At 39.1% G+C, this 20,321-nt stretch overlaps 1 protein-coding gene across 3 annotated transcripts in view; it reads left to right on the top strand.

Annotated features, from left to right (window-relative positions):
- The first annotated feature begins 3,597 nt into the window (after positions 1 to 3,597).
- The window catches only part of atp9b (ATPase phospholipid transporting 9B), an 88,272-nt gene continuing 71,548 nt past the window's right edge, over positions 3,598 to 20,321 (top strand). For 2 of the 3 annotated variants that reach the window (XM_057827890.1, XM_057827889.1), the window contains exons 1-4: positions 3,598 to 3,719; positions 8,213 to 8,386; positions 16,303 to 16,453; positions 18,010 to 18,123. In XM_057827890.1, coding sequence (XP_057683873.1) covers positions 3,619 to 3,719; positions 8,213 to 8,386; positions 16,303 to 16,453; positions 18,010 to 18,123 — 540 coding nt within the window. In that variant the 5' untranslated portion in view covers positions 3,598 to 3,618. Of the gene's footprint in view, positions 3,720 to 3,803; positions 4,080 to 8,212; positions 8,387 to 16,302; positions 16,454 to 18,009; positions 18,124 to 20,321 lie in introns of those variants that run through there. The other variant, XM_057827891.1, reaches the window with a different exon arrangement.

Here is a 20,321-nt window from a genome sequence, read left to right as displayed (position 1 = left end):
TGGTTATTTCACGTTCAAATAAATAATGCAAAAGGTCAAAATCTGACCAATTTATCTGTTGTTTTTTTTTCTCCGTAAATTGTAAAGACTTTTGAGGAAGCATTTAAATTCAAACGGCTTGTCGAGCCAATAAAGCTTTTAATGCCATTGACAGTGAGAGACGTTCAATCCATTTGAACATTGAGGGGCTGGCAGTCTCCTCTGTAAAATAAAAAAGTCACTACTTTGTAACGCTATGTAGAGTCATGTACTATTGCCACCACTTGTTTATAAATGAATATTATACAAGTCCTTCTCAAAAAATTTGCATATTGTGATGAAGTTCATCATTTTCTGTAATGTACTGATAAACATTAGACTTTCATATATTTTAGATTCATTACACACAACTGAAGTAGTTCAAGCCTTTTATTGTTTTAATATTGATGATTTTGGCAAAAAAGTCCCATAAAAACCAAAAATCCCTATCTCAAAAAATTAGCATATTTCATCCGACCAATACAAAAAAAGTGTTTTTTAATACAAAAAAAGTCAACCTTCAGTTAATTATATCAGCTATGCACCCAATACTAGGTTGGGAATACTTTTGCTCAAATGACTGCTTCAATGCGACGTGGCATGGAGGCAATCAGCCTGTGGCACTGCTGAGGTTACGGAGGCCCAGGATGCTTCGATAGTGGCCTTAGGCTAATCCATAGTGTTGGGTCTGGTGTCTCTCAACTTCCTCTTTACAATATCCCACAGATTCTCTATGGGGTTCAGGTCAGGAGAGTTGGCAGGTCAATTGAGCACAGTAATGCCATTGTCAGTAAACCATTTACCAGTGGTTTTGGCACTGTGAGCAGGTGCCAGGTCGTGCTGAAAAATGAAATTATCATCTCCATAAAGCTTTTCAGTAGATGGAAGCATGAAGAGCTCCAAAATCTCCTGATAGCTAGCTGCATTGACCCTGCCCTTGATAAAACACAGTAGACCAACACCAGCAGCTGACATGGCACCCCAGACCATCACTGACAGTGAGTACTTGACACTGGACTTGAGGCATTTTGGCATTTCCTTCTCCCCAGTCTTCCTTCAAACTCTGGCACCTTGATTTCCGAATGACATGCAAAATTTGCTTTCATCTGAAAAAAGTACTTTGGACCACGGAGCAACAGTCCAGTGCTGCTTCCCTGTATCCCAGGTCAGGCGCTTCTGCCGCTGTTTCAGGTTCAAAAGTGGTTTGACCTGGGGAATGCGGCACCTGCAGCCCATCTCCAGCACACGCCTGTGCACGGTGGCTCTGGATGTTTCTACTCCAGACTCAGTCCACTGTTTCTACAGATCCCCCAAGGTCTACTGTAGAATCGCCCCTTCTCACCTCTTCTGGTCGTGCAGCGTTTCCTGCTACACTTTTTCCTTCCCACAGACTTCCCACTGAGTTGCTATGATACAGCACTCTGGGAACAGCCTATTCGCACAGGAATTTCTTTCTGTGTCTTAGCGTTTTGCTTGAGGTTGTCAATGATGGCCTTCTGGATGGCAGTCAGGTCAGCCGTCTTGTCCATGATTGTGGTTTTGAGTAATGAACCAGGCTGGGAGTTTTTAAAAGCCTCAGGAATCTTTCGCAGGTGTTCTGAGTTAATTAGTTGATTCAGATGATAAGGTAAGTAGCTTCTTTTGAGTACCTTTTCATGATATAAAAACATTTTATTTTTCTTCAGCTTTTAATGTGCAATGACTGTTTATTTTAGTGTTTGTTTTATCTTTGAAAGTTAACTTAGTTTGCTGTTTTATGGTATGTAAAGCACTTTGGTCTCCTTGGTGGATGTTTAAATTTGCTATACAAATAAAGTTGATTGATTGATTGATATGCTAATTTTTTGAGATAGGGATTTTTGTTTTTTCTTGACTTTTTTTGCCAAAATAATTAATATTAAAACAATACAAGGCTTGAACTACTTCAGTTGTGTGTAATGAATCTAAAATATATGAAAGTCTAATGTTTATCTGTAAATTACAAAAAACAATGAACTTTATCACAATATGCAAATTTTTTTGAAGGACCTGTAATGTTGTAGTCTGCAAAAAACCTTTGACTTTCAGGTCTTATCAAAGCTTAAAAGTTATGTGTTTAACAGGAACTTATGGAGCTATTGGTTGGGGGAAAGGCAATTGTCATTAAAAAAAGAATCATCGTATTTTGTGGCGACAAATAAGTACTTTGTGGTTGCAAATTAGGTTTTTGTGCGCGTGGTGTACTAATTCACTGCAGTAGACGTGTCGCCTTTGAAGACCTCGGAATTGTCAGAACTGTATGTTCGCTCAAACGGCCTTCCATAAAATGTTACCATTTCAAATGAAGTTTTATCCATAACAACACCGAATGTGTACTTGTTAATTGAACTAGAAACTGCAATTTCGGGAGAAATTACACCTGGGTCTTTCCTCAGTGGAGATACAGATCTTAGCCCCACTCAGGTGTAGCAATAGAATGGACAATAATGCCAGTCAAAGGAATTAAAGTAAACGCCATTAGAAATTATTGGGAGAATTGGACGTCCATGTCCGTCAATGGCAGCACCCTCCATAAGCGTTAATGCAATCGGGGACATTTGGGGTACACATTCTATTGATATCTGGTCATTTCTTGTTGATTTGGGGGGGGGGGGGAATTCCCATTGAAAATGAATGGGAAAAAATTTGGACGTCCATGGACGTCAATGGTATCAACTTACATAGGCGTCAATAAAATCCAAGTACATTGGCATCAATAGAATGAAAAAACATGGTTAAATGCCATTAAAAATGAATGGGAAATTTGGACGTCTATGGCCATCAATGGCGGCACCCTTCATAAGCGTCAATGGAATTGGGGAAGTTTGGGGGACACGTCCTATTGATATCTAGTCATTTTCTGTTGTTTTTTGGGGGGGGGGGCTGAATTTCCCATTGAAAATGAATGGGAAAAAATTTGGACGTCCATGGACGTCAATGGTATCCACTTACATAGGCGTCAATGGAATCTAAGTACATTGGCATCAATAAAATGAAAAAACATGATGAAATGCCATTTGAAAGGAATGCAAAGTTTGGACGTCCATAGATGTCAATGGCATCACCCTCCATAAGCGTCAATGCAGTTGGGGACATTTGGGGTAAAGGTCCTATTGATATCTAGTGATTTCCTACTGATTTGGGGACATTTTTTTGTTTTTGCTATTGAAAATGACACGAAAATTCCGGTCGTGCCGATACTTGAACGGTGCCGATCGGTGCTACGGTTTGGGCTGTGCGTTGGCTCAAAAAAACGCGGAGAATAAGATGAAAAATAATAATAATAAAAAAAATAATAAGTACAATAAAGTTGCAGAACAGCATTACCTTGGCCTTTCCAAAGCAAAGACCCAGGTAATAATAATAAAGTTGTAGAATAACAATACCTTGTTCTTTCCTTCGGAAAGCCCAAGGTAATAAAGTCGCAGAACAGCATTACCTTGGCTTTCCCTTTGGGAAAGACCCAGGTAAATATAACTATTTTACGCACAAGGAAAACAGTTCGTGGACGGAAAGTTGATTAGCCACGATTTGTTGAACGCGTCTTTAAATCCTGGCAACCGGATGGAGTGACGTCACCTTATGAACTTCCTAGCCAAAATGGCTGACAGCATCCCGTTAGATCCGATACGGAAGAGCTTGAGGAGGAGCAACTATTTCTACCAGTCTGTCAGACAAGCGAGGTATTTGTCCTATTTTCACTACTATTCCCACGGTCGAGTGACAAAATAAAGTGTTAAAACGCTAAGCTATTCTTCTCGGCTGCATCTAGGAGCGGATTTATGCGTGTGTTTACTGTGGCGAGCTGTTAGCACGGGCGGCTAGCCGGGTATCCTTGTCGACTTCCGCCCAATTTGGTTTCGCTTTTGAATGCAGGTGACAACCTGCTAGCGGCAATTAAAAGCTACCTTTTATTCGCTCGTAGGTTTTAAAAATTATTTTATCGACCGTAAAGTAAAAGTTAAAGCCCCTGTGCCTCCCGCTGCACTAATCTTCCTGTTGTGTCAGCTGTGCTGCGTCCGACATTTAAAGACACATGACAGGTAATTACTGCTGGACACTAGCTTCCGTGAATAGAACCTTACGGGAGCGAATTGTGGAACTGAATTGAAACGCGATGCATTACAGGTTCTAGAGTGTCGAATATTACGTAAACATATGGCAAAACAAGCAATGCGCTAACCGTGACACTTTGTATCCCAAAAGATTATCGATATGCTCCTTCCCATAATCGATATATCGTTTTAAAAAGATGTCAATTTTTATTAAAAAAAAAAAAACAAAAAAAAAAACAAGAGGCTACCGAAATCTGCCACCATATCAGTGTCTCTGTTAACTCTATAGCCGCCAGTGACGGCCCTAGACGCCCAATCCATTTAGACTTGGAGGGGCGAATGATCGTTAGTTCATTCGAAACCAGAGCATTTGCAGCCAGTCTTCCCCATTTTTGAGGCATTTACAGGTCACTTTCTGATGAATGTGAGTCACTGGCTAATCAATTGGGGAGATTCCCAGGTCACTTCTTGTTCTGTAACCTAAAATCAACAGGAAATGACTTAAAATCAACATCAAATGACCTGAAATGCCTCCAAATTAAACTTATTGCTTGCCATTGACCCCCAAAGATGTCCAATCCATTTGGAGCGGGAGGGATTGCAGCGAATGAACGACGCAGCCACCCTCCCAGTTCAAATGGATTGGACGTCTACTAATTAGAGATGCACGATAATATCGGTCACCGATAATTATCGGCCGATAATGGCAATTATGACGTCACACAGATAATCCAGATAAAACGAAATTCAACCGATAATGCAATCTGATAATTACAGTATATACTTGATTTAGCCTCCAAATGTGCGCAATCAACAGGTTTTGTCCTATTCTGCTAGTTTTAAGGAGGTGTTTTTGCAGTGTAGTAATGTGATATATGTTAGGAATGGCTTACTTTTAAAGGCATTTTTGTGAAACTTGGGTGTTTACTCTCTAAGTAATTGTTGCCAAAAGCTTACCATTACACAATGTCATTGCTATTGTTTAGATGTTGGAATTTACTTGTTCACAGATGATGTGGAAAAAAATAGCACTAAATTACATTTTTGCACAGTAACATTTGATCTTTGTATACTTTAAAAATTTTACATACATATTTGAATAGAATTATCAGCGTGACATTATCGGTTATCGGATGGAAGGGGCAGGAAATTATCGGTTATCGATATCGGTTGAAAAATGTATTATCGTGCATCACTACTACTAATGATAAATTTACAGCAAAAGGATGAACATAGCTTGTTTTTCTGTTTATTAGTTGTTTTGTAGAATATCCTAGAAAAAATTCCTGACCAATATATCGATAATCGTTGTATCGTCATATCGTGAGATCGTTATTGAGGTACCAAGAGGTTCCCAAGAATGATTGGACGTCTATCATCGTCAATGGCACTGAAAGAGTAATTCAAATTTTTATGTTAAGATATACTGTAGATTCTTCGGATAATTATACTATGTTTGCCGATATTATGTCACGATTTAATTCAAGAGCCTCTGATGTATTTAATAAAATATGTATACATTAGGGATGTCCCAATCCGATCACGTGATCAGAAATTAGGCCGATCGTGCCATTTTTTCCGAGGATTGGAATCGGGTAAAAAGTATTGGGGTTTTAATTTATTGTTATTATTATTATTTTTTTTAAATCAAGGGTTAAAAAGTAGAGTTTGACCATTATGGGTTTTTCAGGACCAATAAAGGATTTTTGGAGCCGATGTTCAGTTGCAGTAAAAGTGTGAAAATTGGGAAATCCAAACACTGAACTTTATCGAAATGCCTAAAGCATGTTTATTGAGTCACACAAATAGAAAATAATTCCAGAAGTGCCTGAATTTTCTACTCAGAAAAATTCTCATAAAATAAAATAAAAGGTAAAATAAATAGCGCTCTGAATTTTTTCCACAGAAAAGAAAGCCCTGATGACTTTGTCTAAGTATCCTTGAGCAAGATGCTAAACCCCATGTTGCTCCTGGTGCCGTGTCACCAGTAGGTAGATGAGAATATAGTGTGAAGTGCTTTGAGGGCCATAAAAAGGGTGAAAGGCGCAACACAAGTTTAACTCCATTTACCATTACTATTCACCAATCAGAGGACGGGGTGAATACTAGTGCAGGAGACAGCAAGCAGGAGAGGGTGGCGTGGCTGCATCTGAGCCAAAATAACCTAGCCCTAACCCTAACCTAGTAGTGCTGCAACAATTAATCAATTAACTCGAGTAATTTAATTGGAAAAAAGATTCGAATTAAATTTTGTTGCTTCGAGTATTCGTTTAATTCAAGTGGTGTTGTCATGGTTTGTTTTGAAAGTGTTTGCATTTAGTTTTATTGATTTGGGTGGATACACTGCCCTCTAGTGGCAACAGTGAATATGACATAACTCATTTCATATGGCTGAATTCAGCCGCTCCCTGTTAAGACCAACATAAGCTAAGTTTTTGTTTGAACGAATGTTTTTTTTTTTAATGCATTCGTAATTTAGTTTAAAGGTATATTTAGCCGTTATTTTTGGCAATATGTGTTTGAACCATTTGTTAAGAGTATTGTAAAATAAAAGGATTAAAAAAATATATAGCACTTAAGCTAGCGGACTTTTGCCATGTAGGTTAGTGAATTGTTCTTTTAATGTACTTTTTATACCGTTTGAGGCTCAGTTCAGGTATTTTAAATTTTTGATGTTCCTCATCCGATAACTCTGTTATTCGAATGAACTAGTTCATCGATTAATCGACGACTAAAATAATCGATAGCTGCAGCCCTATAACTTAGTTTTAAATTGATTTTTGTCATATCGGCTGATACCGTTATACGTCTAATTTCCAAACATCTGCGCCAATAATTGTTCCGGACAATAATCGATTTATCTCTGCTAAAAAGTAACGAAAAAATACAGAAATACAATGGCATTGCCAAAAGAAACGAAAATATATACGTTTTATACCCCGCAAGACTCCCAGGAAAAAGCAGAAGAAGAGGAAGTACTGTAAACAGAACAGTACTGTAACATGTTCGGAACCTTCCCAAAAAAATCTTTATCGGCTCGGGGCTCTGTATTGGAAAATTATCAAAATTGGGTGCAAAGTTATGCGATCGGGCCATCCCTAGTATACATTTAACACAATAAGTTCATTTCAACTACCGGTAAAAGCAATAAAAAATACAAAGCAATTTACATTTTTTTGATTAGTTTGTTGTGAAAATTTTCAGATGCCTGAATGGAAGCAATTGTTTTTGACAAGGCGCTAAATCTAAATGATACAATTGAACAATGTTTTGAATTTAGATACATTTTTATTGTTGTTAAGCTGATCGACGTATCGTTAACTAGGGCTGTAAATCAACAATTTCATGACTGTATGATATTCATTCTTTGGACAATCCAGTTATCGATTCAGTTCGATGTATTACCTCTGTTATCTACAACCTACTCTTCCTTTCTACTGAATAATAATGTCATGAATAAACTATGCCAGTTGTTTAAAAAGATTTACCGGAATGTATTGCATAATTTTGTTTTGCTTCATGCGAAACTGACACTTGGCATGTTTTACCACGATAAATTACCACATCTTGTGTGTAGCACCAATACGTATCTATATAAAATATAATGCTTATACGGTTGAGCGCACCTAAATATAGGCTGCACGCACTAAATTTGAACACAAAAAGAATTTTGTGCAGACGGTCGCTGATCTATATAAGTTGCTGGTGTCCATATTATAAATCCCATGATTAACCAACTCAAAAGCGGCAAAAGGGGAGCAGTTTTTTTTTTTTTTTAAACTCCATTGCCCTGTCATCATGCCTCCAAACCATCTGACGATTCCCTCTGGTGCATTTACAAAAGACTTCACAAATGCCAGCTTTAGAAATTCTGAATGAACTAATCACATTCAAACTTGTGTTAAATGGCAGTCAGCACTAACTAATCACATTCAAACTTGTGTTAAATGGCAGTCAGCACGAGTCATGTTCATGTTCCATTATTCATAGTCCCAAACTTGACATAACAGGTTTCTTAAGTACACTCCAAGTCTATTTACCTGAAGCTACAAACCAAACACTGCTGATGATGACTTGCGCTCGAGTGTTCCATCCCTCAAGTACATGTTCAATCCTGGCAGATTCTCCGTCGACGATGAGCCGTCGAGCCTGGACGAGATGCCGCTGATGATGTCCGACGAGGCCTTCGAGAACGACGAGAGCGACTACCAAACGTTACCACGGGCGAGAGCCAACCGCAGACAGCAGGGCATCGGCTGGTTCCTCCTCGGCGGGTGGAGGGTCCTCTGTGGAAGGTATCGTGCTGTATACTGTACCTTACAAAGTTTCTGTTGATATTAAAATTAGCATTATTGCTACAGGGAGTGCTTATATCACTGTGCCAGGGGTATTGGCTTGACTACTATTAAATACCTTTTTGGGGTCACTTTTAACTCATTCAGTCACATTAATGGTGCTAGTCAAACACAACCAACAGGGGTTTAAAGATTGAGCCCTGTGGACCTCCTTTGACGTCTTTTACTCATTGACGCTGCCAGCCCTCCCAGTCAAAATTGATTTTATGTTGTCTTCTGTTTATGTCACCCTATCGTGCATGAATTATGTATTTTTTTTATTTTTTATTTTTTTAAATGAACGTCGTTCCCAGTCAAAATTGATTGGAGGTCTAGTGCGTCATTGGCACTGTATGAGCATTCATAGACAGTCTGCCCAGGTTAAAGGTTTTAAGTGTCCGCTTTTGAATAGCTGTCCACTGAAGTGACCACTGTCCCTGAAAGGGTTAAAATGTGTGGGAACGTGTTTAGTCAGCGGATAAGTAGCGCCGGGCAATATATAAAGATAAAAACAAATCAAGATATGAGCCAGTGTTGTTTTCGTCAACGATGACGATAATGTAAATATTTTGTCAACGAACAATTTTTTTAAAATGATGATTAAAAACGTGTCTTGGGAGGCTAAAACATAATGAGACAAATGCCAGTTTACATCTGACGAAATGAAAATTTGATATAGTTTCTGTCATAAATTCACAATGTGTGACATTTTCTTATCGTATGTGTAGTTAGCACGCATCGTAGCAGTGTTTGGTTGTGCTGCATCCCACCCAACAAACACACACACACGCTTACTCACCGGTGACCTCTCCGTGTCAGCTGCTTCTTGGGAAGTATTGTTTTCTTATTTTGGCTAGATTTTAGCTTTTAAAGGTCTGTGCTGAGTGATCATCACACACAAAATGTAACTTGTAGCGTTAGCATTAGCATTCAGCGCAGTGAGTGTTATCTTAAACTCTTGTCTGTCGACTAAACTCTCGACTAAAAACTAGATGAAGACGAACACATTTTGAAATGACTAAAATATGACCAAGACTAATAAGTATTTTTGTCCAAAAGACTGACGAAAATTTAAAGTACTGTCAAAAACACTGATATGAGCTATTTTATATTCTGATAATGTAGTGCCATGTCATTATTCCCTGCAATTGACAGGGATAGACGTCCAATCCATTTGAAGAGGGAGACAACTCCCACTGTCAGCCATCCCAGTTAAAATGTATTGGATGTCTGTTAGCTTCAGTGGCAGACAATGAGTTACCTGATTTATGCACCATATGTTTGTGCTGTGTGGTGACTTATCACAACCTTGGATTGCCTGTACAGGGACTTCTAGTTGTCGTTCCACATCATGGATTTACAAAATTTCAGCCCTGTAGACTTGAGTACAGTGTATTTTTTAATAATAAGCTATTAAAAGCGACAATAGAAGGAATTTATGATGATAAATTATTTTTTTTTTTTTGTCACTATACAGTATATCGTCATATCATGCATCAAAAATGAGTTAAACAATGACTCAGTTATGGGCTTACTCCCATTTATGTTTGAATTGTTTGACAATTTGCCAGCCAACTTATTAGACCTGATTCATATGGATCACATATTAATGGATGATATATTAGAATTAAGGCTGTCAAACGATTAAAATGTTTAATCGAGTTAATCACAACTTAAAAATTAATTAATCGTAATTAATTGCAATTCAAACCATATCTAAAATATGCCATATTTTTCTGTAAATTATTGTTGGTGTGGAAAGATAAGACACAAGACGGATATATACGTTCAACATAATGTACATATGTACTGTATTTATTTATTATAACAATAAATCCACAAGATGGCATTAACATTATTAAGATTCTTTCTGTTAAAGGGATCCACGGATAGATTGACTTGTAGTTCATAAAAGATAAATGTTAGTACAAGTTATAGTAATTTTATTTTAAAACCCCTCTTAATGTTTTCGTTTTAATAAAATTTGTACAATTTTCAATCAAAAAATAAACTAATAGCTCGACATTGTTGACGTCGCCGAGCGGTGATGTCACACGGGCTCCCTGCTGTTCATCCACAGTGTGTTTAACTTCGTAAGGTAGTGATGGAAATACCCCACAAGGTGTCAATGGCGAGCTTTAAATTACTTAGAATTCAAGCCAATGAGTGTGTTTTGTCCCTCGACTGATGCCGTAGTTCCCATCCTTTGTACTTCACGGTCATTTGAGTGCTGGCTTCACAACATACGAGACCTCTGATAGTTTGTATATTGTGACTAAATATTGCCGTCCAGTGTATTTGTTGAGCTCAACGAAAAGTTTGAACAGAGATTGACCAAAGTCTGAGTAAGTTTTGTGTATTTTGCATAGCTATTTTGATTGGGAATGCCAGCTTTTCTATTTGTGAACATTATTATTATAATTTTTTTGAGAGATAGGAATATTATTTTTGTTGTGCTTTCACTGAATGATACTTATGTTTGTTGTGAAGGAGTTGCCGAAGCTTATGCCAATAAACGGCGCGGTCCAATGAATGCCTGTGGTCACTCGCCTTTCTTTGCCTCTTAGCTCTCAATGTGCAAAAAACCGCATCATTGTAATCTGTCGCAATCCATGAGTGGGTCATTGCGCGCATGCGTTAAATGCGTCAAATATTTTAACGTGATTAATTTAAAAAATTGATTACCGCCCGTTAACGCGATAAATTTGACAGCACTAATTAGAATCCAGGAAAGCCTCTATTATCTTTTTGTCACTGTGAATTGGTTTTTATTTACACTGTTTAATTTGTGAAGTTCATTTTGTAAAATTGTTGCGTGTTAATGCATATCTGTTGTCCTTTGCTGATTATTCACATGAAATACATTAAAAATTGCAAAACAAACAGAAAAGTAGTTGAAGGCAGTTACAAACTATTGTTGCCTTTTTTTGTGATAACTCAGATTTTTTTTTTCAGTCCGTTTTAGGATTCTGTGACCCTTATCTAACTCTCATCACATTTTTGTGACTTTTCTGTCATTCTGTAAATGTTAGGCTTGGCATAAGAATTGCATACATGTACATGAAAGTGCCAGTTAGGATTTCTAACGCTCTAGTTACTGAGCGTGAAGTGCAAAGTCCCAAACAAGGTCGCTATTTTCGGCATTCATCGGACAGCGTTTGATCCCCGAAAGAAGGTTTTCACGCAGCTATGAGGAAGTTAGAAAGAGCACTCGGCGTTAGTTTGTCGCCAGCGGTGCGTCTCCAGCCGAATCGATCGCACCCTTCGCTCCTGCGCACCCCCTCGCTAATGAACAAATTGGATTTTTCACAGCTGACCAGTTTGATGCTTTCCAGTAATTTTGTGTGTGCACTGCGCGGGATTATAAAAGGCAAATAATTCAGTAGCCGACTAAGCCGCCGCTGTTCAAATGGAGGCATTATTTAAATAGCATTCATTTGCTCAAATAATCTGCCGTATGAATCTGGACGCTGAGCGCACCGAGGCGGAGCGCCACCAAAACGCAAACACGGCCAAAAGTTGTCACCGCCAAAGTTTATTTTATTTTTTTGTTGTTGCTTAAAAGGTGGAAAAGCCAAGTCAATCGCCATGACGATTTACGCTGAGGTGACTCTTTGAGTACATCATGTCAGGGGTTGCAAACTTTTTGGGTTCAAGGGCAATTTACAGGAGGGATGTTTTTTTTTAATAATATCCTAACCCTAGTCAAACAGAACTAGCACCTGTAACCCTGTATTCTAAGGTTGCTTAAAGGGCATCTGAAGACTTCAATTCATGAGCGTTTTACTCGGTTAACCCTTTAACGGCGGATGTGTCGGCGGCGACATTTACTCATGTGTACTTTGAACTACTGTAACTCCTAAACGCTTTATGCTACCGAAAAAATTTCAACGCTTCCTAAAAGCTGAGCGGTTGTGCTTGATAGCCAAATGGGTATCATTGCTGTAATCATACTGTCCTACCGCCAGGAAACCAGCGAATCAGCTCCTTTTATTCTCCGACGTGCTGGCAGTGGCGCATTTACGCATGCGACCGATTGAACTACCGCAATAGACACGCAGAAGAAGAGAAATCAGGAGAGCGCTTAAAAAACAAAAACAAAAAAACAGCGAAGAATGACAGGTTTTATTATTTTTTTGCGAGGAAATGCCAGCAAGACGGTCGTCCAGGACAATAAAACTTCCACAGAGGTTTAGAGAAAAGGTTAGGAGCAATGGCGCAAGAGGAGGAGCAACTTTTGGTGAAGAAAGTTATCAATTGTTTATCTGTTTATCCGTACTTTTCTCAAGCTCAGTTTTACTTTGTGCACGGTACTTTATGTATAAAACATGTTTGTATTGTGTGTTGACTGACAGTACAATATACAGTACAGAGTGTAAACGCGCAAATCTGCGCATGGCAATCTACTATTTATAATGCCTCGTTGGCTAAGCAACCATATTTGAACAGGGTAACATTGTTAAGTCTTGTTTAAGTTTCTGCTCTTGCACTCCTCTTTGAAATAAACTGCTGTATTTTAAGCCAAAACAACTGTTGTGTTTGATAGAACAATATGTTTATAAGTTGCCATAGCAGTTTCATGGCGCATTAAGCCCCCGAACTATTTGTAATTTGTCCATTTTACCCCTTGTTTACGGACACCGCGCGACAGCTTTTGTTTCAACCCAGCCATAAAAAGAAATAAATATGTTTATTATTGGAAATGTCCAGGGTTTCCCCTAGAATTTTTTGAAGCTGTTGTGGTGGTGGTGGGCTGCAGTGGAGTCGGACGGCGTGCCGCGGCGAAATTGTTTCAGATCATGACGGATATTTTTTTTTTTTTTTTCAACATTTATTTTTTCCAAGAAGAACAATAACGAAGACCTATTTGCAAAGCTTGCATCCTACCTGCACGTGATTTTCCTGGATTTTTTTAAAAACAATTTGAGGGCTCTTTCATAAGGGAAATCGGCAATCTGTGTTCACATTTAAAGTCAATGTGAGGCATGCTTCCAGTCCCCCTGGAGCTGGTTCCTCAGGTCTGTCTTAACCTACACAAAATTAAAAAAAAGATCTAGGAATACAAACATCTCTGACTGATATTGTACAATTTTGTACATTGTACAGTTAACCAAATGTCATACTGTGTTCATTCCAGAGAAATCTCACAAATCACTGTTGAGATGTGCACTGTCAACGCAATGGCTGACCATTGGCTCAAGCAAGGGTACAACCCTCCCTATTCATCAGACAGTGATGCCATCATGCTGACCTTGTCCATATTCTGAAACATACAATGGATTAGCCATTAGGAATTCACTGTTTTAATCCCACGTTATCACAGATTACATTAAGTAAATTCAATTTAAGTTAAAACTGAAGTGTCTTTATGGGAGTTACTTTTCAGATTGTTTTAAAGTTATTCCCTAGTGCAAACTGATATTAAAATAATAATGATTTGTTTCAATGAGATGAAAAACTTATTTCGCCATCTGTTTTGTAATTTTTTTTGGATAAGGAATATGCCAATTTATAGACAATGAAACTTCTTCAAGATCGTAACTGAGGTTAAAACAATACAATTATGATTAAGAAAAATTATAGTTGCACATTTCTTAATGCTCACCTTGATTTGTCCATGTTGTGTCCCAGCCAGATTCCCCCTTTGCTTAGTTTTCCTTCCCCGGATTTAATGTGCCTTCCTTTTTTAAAAAAAAAAAAAAAAAAAAAAAAAAAAAAAAACTGTCCCGTTCAGCTGTTTGACACTGAGAATGGAAGTCTAAGTGTCTGGTTGGTCTGAACAGTTTTAATGTTTCACATTGAGAGTTTGACATACTCCCATTGTGATCACTCAACATACCTCATTTATTTTGACAAAGCAGCAAACTGGAAGGGGTTATGGGGGAACAGGAAAAAAAGAAACACAAGAAAGAAGGAAAGCAACAACAAGAAACACATTGAATGTCTACACTAACTATTAATATGTTGGTGCTATCGTCAGCTAGATGTATTTCCGATTTACATCATGTGGGGGGGCCTGCTGACCAGGGAAAGAAGGGGAGGGGTTTGGGGGAGACTATAACCTAAGTGATTGGGAGGTGTAGAGTGTACACAAATCATCACTGTGATCTAGAACCCAGTAATTGTGTGAATCCCTTGTGAGTGTAAGCCCATTGGCAACAGACCCTACGCTGCCCCAACGCCTATCCCGGCAACAGGACCCCCCACCCGAGCGCGACCAATCACAACATTTGTGATGATATGTCGACTTACAGCTAGTTTAATGACACCTCTGTTATGGCCTGAAGGAGCCTGTATCACTTTCACTGGCACTAATTGTATTAACATTGAGGGGGGTGGCAGGAACCACGCCATACAAAAAAACTACAAATTTACTGACTGCTTTAAGGCCTATGTCACTTCCCCCTTTCCCCATTCTTATGATATTGTTTAGCCACAACTCTATTCATTACCTCATTGACTATTCATCCTTTACACAGCCGCTGGAAACAGAAATGTTCAATCCAACGGCAGGGGACCGGGAGATAGGATTTTACTACACTGTGCACTGGTCCTCATGGGAAGTGCAGTCTTCCTTCATGCAAAACACTACCGCTACCCTAAAATCGACCAAAACTGAAACTTCCTTAGTGTTTCTTAAAGTGCTCAAAAAATATCTTCCAGTTGCTTGAGCGGTTGTCTGGAGGGACCCGCAAAAACATTTCCACTTGCTTGGACGGTCCACTTGATGTGTCTCGGTTATGGTCATCGCACCCGGACCCTGTTCATATTTTTTCCGCCACTGCTTGTCACTCTTAAATCATTCACTGCCAGTGACAGTTATAGACACCCAATCCATTTCAAAGGGTAGGGTGGCATTGGGTGATCATGTTTCACTGCAATTGACGGCAATAAACGTCCAATCCAATTTAATTGGGGAGGCTGGGAGCGATGGAACGATTGCTGTCAGCTCTCCCAGTCAAAATCGACTGGACGTCTATCGCCGTCAATGGCAGCCAATGAGTTAAAATTTAAAATTGAATACAACTTTTTATTCAACCTTTTTATTTAGCAAAAAACTTTATATATCACACATGGCGACATACACAATTTATATTTAATGCAGCAGATAAGCCTCGCTTTCATTATTGGCAGGTGGATACAAAGTCAAACCAATTTTTTTTTTTTTTTTCCATCACTGTAATAACTCAATCTTGTCGTTGTCGGCGGGGATGGGTGTGTGTCCGCGCATGTTAGCGACGGTCTGCTCACGGCAAACAAGGATGAATGTGTCTCGAGATGCTACCACAGTGTGTGTTTTTGTCTTGCCGGCCTTCACGGGGTAAATTGAGCCGTGAACGTTTCCTCCCCGGCGAAGACTCTAACCTTTTCACCTCACCGTACCAAATTCCCCTCACGCGGAACATAAAAAAAGAAGTTTGTCAAAATGGAGCACTCCAGATTGAATTAACACCAAGTATTTGTAATAACATCAACAGTGATGGATGCGGCGTGACACTGAGAGAATAGTTTAATTGTGCTGCTTCTCTTTTTTTTTTTTTTTTCCCCAAGAAAACCAAAAAATGTATCGTTTTAAAATTAAATAAAAAATAGTAACTCTGATCTGCTTCTCAAATAACAGCACTGTTTTTGTATGATTACATAATATCCTTGGAAACAAAAAAATCTAATTTTTTTTTTTGTAGGTAAGAAAGTACTGTACTCCAAACTAAGAACATTTCTGCAATGAAAAAATAACTAATTAAAGAACAGGCCTGTAACAATCTTCTTAGCATGTCATTTCAATCTTTAAAGTTAGATGATTACAAACAACAGCTGTTGTTGTTTGGTCATCATGCATGGATTTAAGATATAATTGTGAATTGTGTCATTCGCAGCTGCTGCGATTGCCTCGTCCGAATGTGTCGCCGAAAGAAGGAACTGAAGGCCCGCACTGTGTGGCTCGGCCATCCTGAGAAGTGTGAGGAGAAGTTCCCCAAAAACTCTATCCACAACCAGAAGTACAACATCTTCACCTTTGTGCCAGGGGTAATGGCTTGACTACTGTTTAATACTTTTTTGGGGTCACTTTTAACTCATTCAGTCCCATTAGTGGTAATAGACAAACATGACCAACAGGGGTTCTAAGATTAAGCCCTGTGGAACTCCTTTGACATGTTGAATTTATTGACACTGTTCGCCCTCACAGGCAAAATAGATACGTCTTCCTCCTTTACTGGCTTCTGTTTTCAAACTCATTCATTTAATTTTGAATGTAATAATTTGTTTCATTCATACATTTGGCTCCTCTGTCATGAAGGCCCTCCGAGAGAAACCGTAAATACAACAAGACCGGGACAGAATGACTTTGACATCTCTGCTCTAGTGGTGTGCAAAAGATTGACTGAATTAACTGTTCAAAAAAATTGTTTTTAATCCACTTCAGTGCGTTGATATTGTAAAATATTTGAGAATCACTGTGTTAAAGACATTAAACTATGTTCTAAAATTGGATAACTATTTCTAAAAGTTGAAAAGTTGGTGACATCACCGACTCATCATGCTACTTAGGCTATGTTCATACTGCGGGTTTTAATGCACAATTCCGATTTTTTGTTTTTTTTGGCGTGCCCGTTCAGACTGCCTTCGTCTATTGAGCACGTTCAAGTATTAAGCACGCGCACTAATTCGCAGTCCGAGACGCGCTGAGCAATAAGACCTTCATGCACTGAAGCATCAAAACAAATGACTACACATGCTAGCTGTCATTCCAGGGAGATCGTATTTTGTTTTCCAAAAAGAGACACAAATAACATTCTCAGGCTTATCCTCAACTTATCTTATGTTTTTATGACTGTCGTCAAGCCCTACCCTTTCCAAAAGCCGTGTTCAAAGCGAGCTAGGCGCTAACGCATAGCTGCATCGCTACCATAGCTCTCTCTTCTTTGATGACGTATTTGCTGCATGAATTCCAATTTGGGAGACTTGACAGTTCAGACCGCTGCGACATTCTGGAAAAATGTGGCCCAGATTGGATTTAAACCACATACGAAAATGACCCAGATCGGATTTAAAATGGTCCACTTCTATGCGACGTGTCCCGTTCATGCCGTCAAGTTACTGCCTCTCTCGTGTCAGAAAAAAACGAAAAAATCGGATTCGTGCATTAAGACCTGCAGTATGAACCTAGCCATAGTGTCTTCTCACTGAGCGTTCACACTGCAGGGGACAGTCGTGATCAAGCTTACTTATTAAAAAGCGAATGGCTCCGTAATTAAGAGGCTCACTCACTTCACCAGCCATAAAATGTCACCTGTCCATTGGCGATGTCCATATTCTGAACAAATGTGCCATTTGTCTCCCTACGCTTTGAATTATTAAACACGTGCAAATTGAGTTTAGTGTGCGTTCCCTCCGCCGCCCTAAAGGTCAGGGGGTTCATTAAGCGCCTATTGATCCGACCGGACGCCGCAATCTCATTATTACAAGCATTATTCAAAGTATGACCTTAGAGCCCATTAGCGAGAGATTTGCTACGTGTGATGTCTTGTAAAGTATACCTTAAACCCACAAATGCAATCAGTTGTTGATATTGTTTTCCTCAGGTTTTGTACCAGCAGTTCAAGTTCTTCCTCAACCTCTATTTCCTGGTATTGGCCTGCTCACAGTTTGTGCCTTCGCTGAAGATCGGATTCCTGTACACGTACTGGGCTCCTCTGGTAAACCCATTTTACCTTCACATTCTGGTCTTTAGGATACAATGTTAGAAGCCACTCACATTACAAAGTAGAATCCACGAAACAGAATTAACAAATATATGGAATTGAAATTACTAATCAAATGGAGTAATTGCCTCTCAATTGGTTATGTTCCAGAAAACTCATGCAACGAGTGAAATCCGCAATATGGAAATATTCTATTTAATTACGGTAATTTCTGGACGAAAAGTTGCATTTTTTCCCGTATAATTTAGCTGGGTCTGGGACTTATGCTCAGGTGCAACTTAGGCTAGGTTCATACCGCAGTTCTTAATGCACAAATCCAATTTTTTTCGAGTGAGGCATTAACTTGACGGTCTGAACCGGACAAGTTGCATTGAGAAATGGAATATTTCCAGTCCGATCTAGGTCACTTTCATATGTGGTTTTTAATCCCATCTGGGATAATTTTTTCCATAATGTGGGTGGGGTCTGAACTCTCAAGTCTCCCAAATCTAAATTCGAGCGACAGCTGATGATGTTAATTAGGGCCTGAGCACCAACTTGCGCAAGAGCCCTATTGTAATGAAAATGATTAAATTTTTTTTTTTTTTAGGGCAAATGAAAATGGCCAATTTGGAGGCCTGAACATGCTCGAAAACAAAACAAAATTTGCAAATACATGCAGCCTCGCATAAATTTTGATAGTTTTGTAACCTTGCGAAAAAATGTAACAAAATGGCTCAGTGGCGCCCCCTTAAATTTTTCCAAAAGGCCTCTCCTAATATGTTTTTTCAACGTGGAGCAATAAAATTTGGGGAGTCGATACATTATGCAAAACTGCTCTAAAATGTGTCTTGCACCCATATTTCAAAACCAATGGGAAATCGGGTATTTTGGATCGAATGTGAAATGTTTATCAATTTACAGGGAGACCTTGTTGCCTAGGGATTTAGTTGGATCCTGCTCAAATTGGTGAGACTGCTCATGAGGCATATGAAATCTTAAGTTATCAATCAAAATGGTGAGTTTTCATTCACGAGCCTGACCTGGGCGGGGTACCAAAGTCGGCAACATGCCAAATTCAGTAAATGACTAATAACTCCCTGTTACAAGGTGCAGTCTTTTTCATATCTGACATGTATTAGGTGTCCGGGCCTGAACATCACTGCATTGAAATATTACCTATTAGGCCTGGTACCCCCTAGTGCGAACAGCAAAAGCTTTTTTTTTTTTTTTTTTTTTTTTTTTAAACGAGACAGGCTCCTCCTCCAAGGGAAAAAAATCAGTTGACCTCAAACCTGCATCAGGGGAGCCTTAAAGTGCCTGTGACACGAAAAAGCATGTTTATTTCATCATACACGCGATATTTTATGCTCCTGAATGAAATGGACCGCTTGGATGTGTGTGGAAGCGATCGCTATATTTATTTAGTTTTTTTAAATCCCGCGCCATGAAAATGAGTGACTTCCGGCAACAGTGTCAAGTTGAGAAAGAGGGCGCTGTGACGTGTACGGAGGAAGGAGTCCTCTTCACTGTACAGCCGTACTGTTGTATGAGGACTAAGGATTCAGCAAATTTTGCGGATTAATACGTTTATTTTTCGCATCACGCCAGCCAAGCGGCTGCAGAAAAATCTTACTGTAGGAAGGAGAGGCCGACGACCGGCGGCTTGTCGCACATCCCCCCGCCGGGAGAGCACTACTGTTATACTCGGCTACATTCTCTTCATTCAAGTTCGGTGTTCTGTCAAATTTTCCGACCGATCAGAAATTGCGACTTTGATTTAAAAAATGCCGCAAACACAGCGATTACAAAGTAAACAGTCCAAACTTTCTTTAAATAAAGGACTACTTACGTTTGATCATGGATTGGCATGTCATTGTCATTAATTGGCAGCTGTCATTGTCCAGCTGCTTCCCCGGCGAGCTCCCCTATCCGTAGTAGCTAGGAACTAGCTGTAAAATACTCTCCACCGGGCGGTTTGCCGATCGGCGAAGACAATCGACAACCCAGTCGTCGTGTGAAATTATCCGGGGTAGTTACAGTGCTGCTCAAAAGTTTGTGAACCCCCTCAACATTTTGGAATTTTCTATTATTTCAACCTGATTTCCTAATCAATCAATTCAGTAGTTTTTTTTTTTTTTAACAGTTGTGTTGTCGAGACTAAATTAAAAAGAGTTTTCATCAACTGATGTAGGTGCAAAATTGAACTGTTT

Source organism: Corythoichthys intestinalis, chromosome 22 (genome assembly GCF_030265065.1).
Source record: "Corythoichthys intestinalis isolate RoL2023-P3 chromosome 22, ASM3026506v1, whole genome shotgun sequence".
Classification (NCBI taxonomy): Eukaryota; Metazoa; Chordata; class Actinopteri; order Syngnathiformes; family Syngnathidae; genus Corythoichthys; species Corythoichthys intestinalis.
Note: the sequence above shows the minus strand (reverse complement) of the source record. Positions and strands in the feature narration are given on the sequence as shown.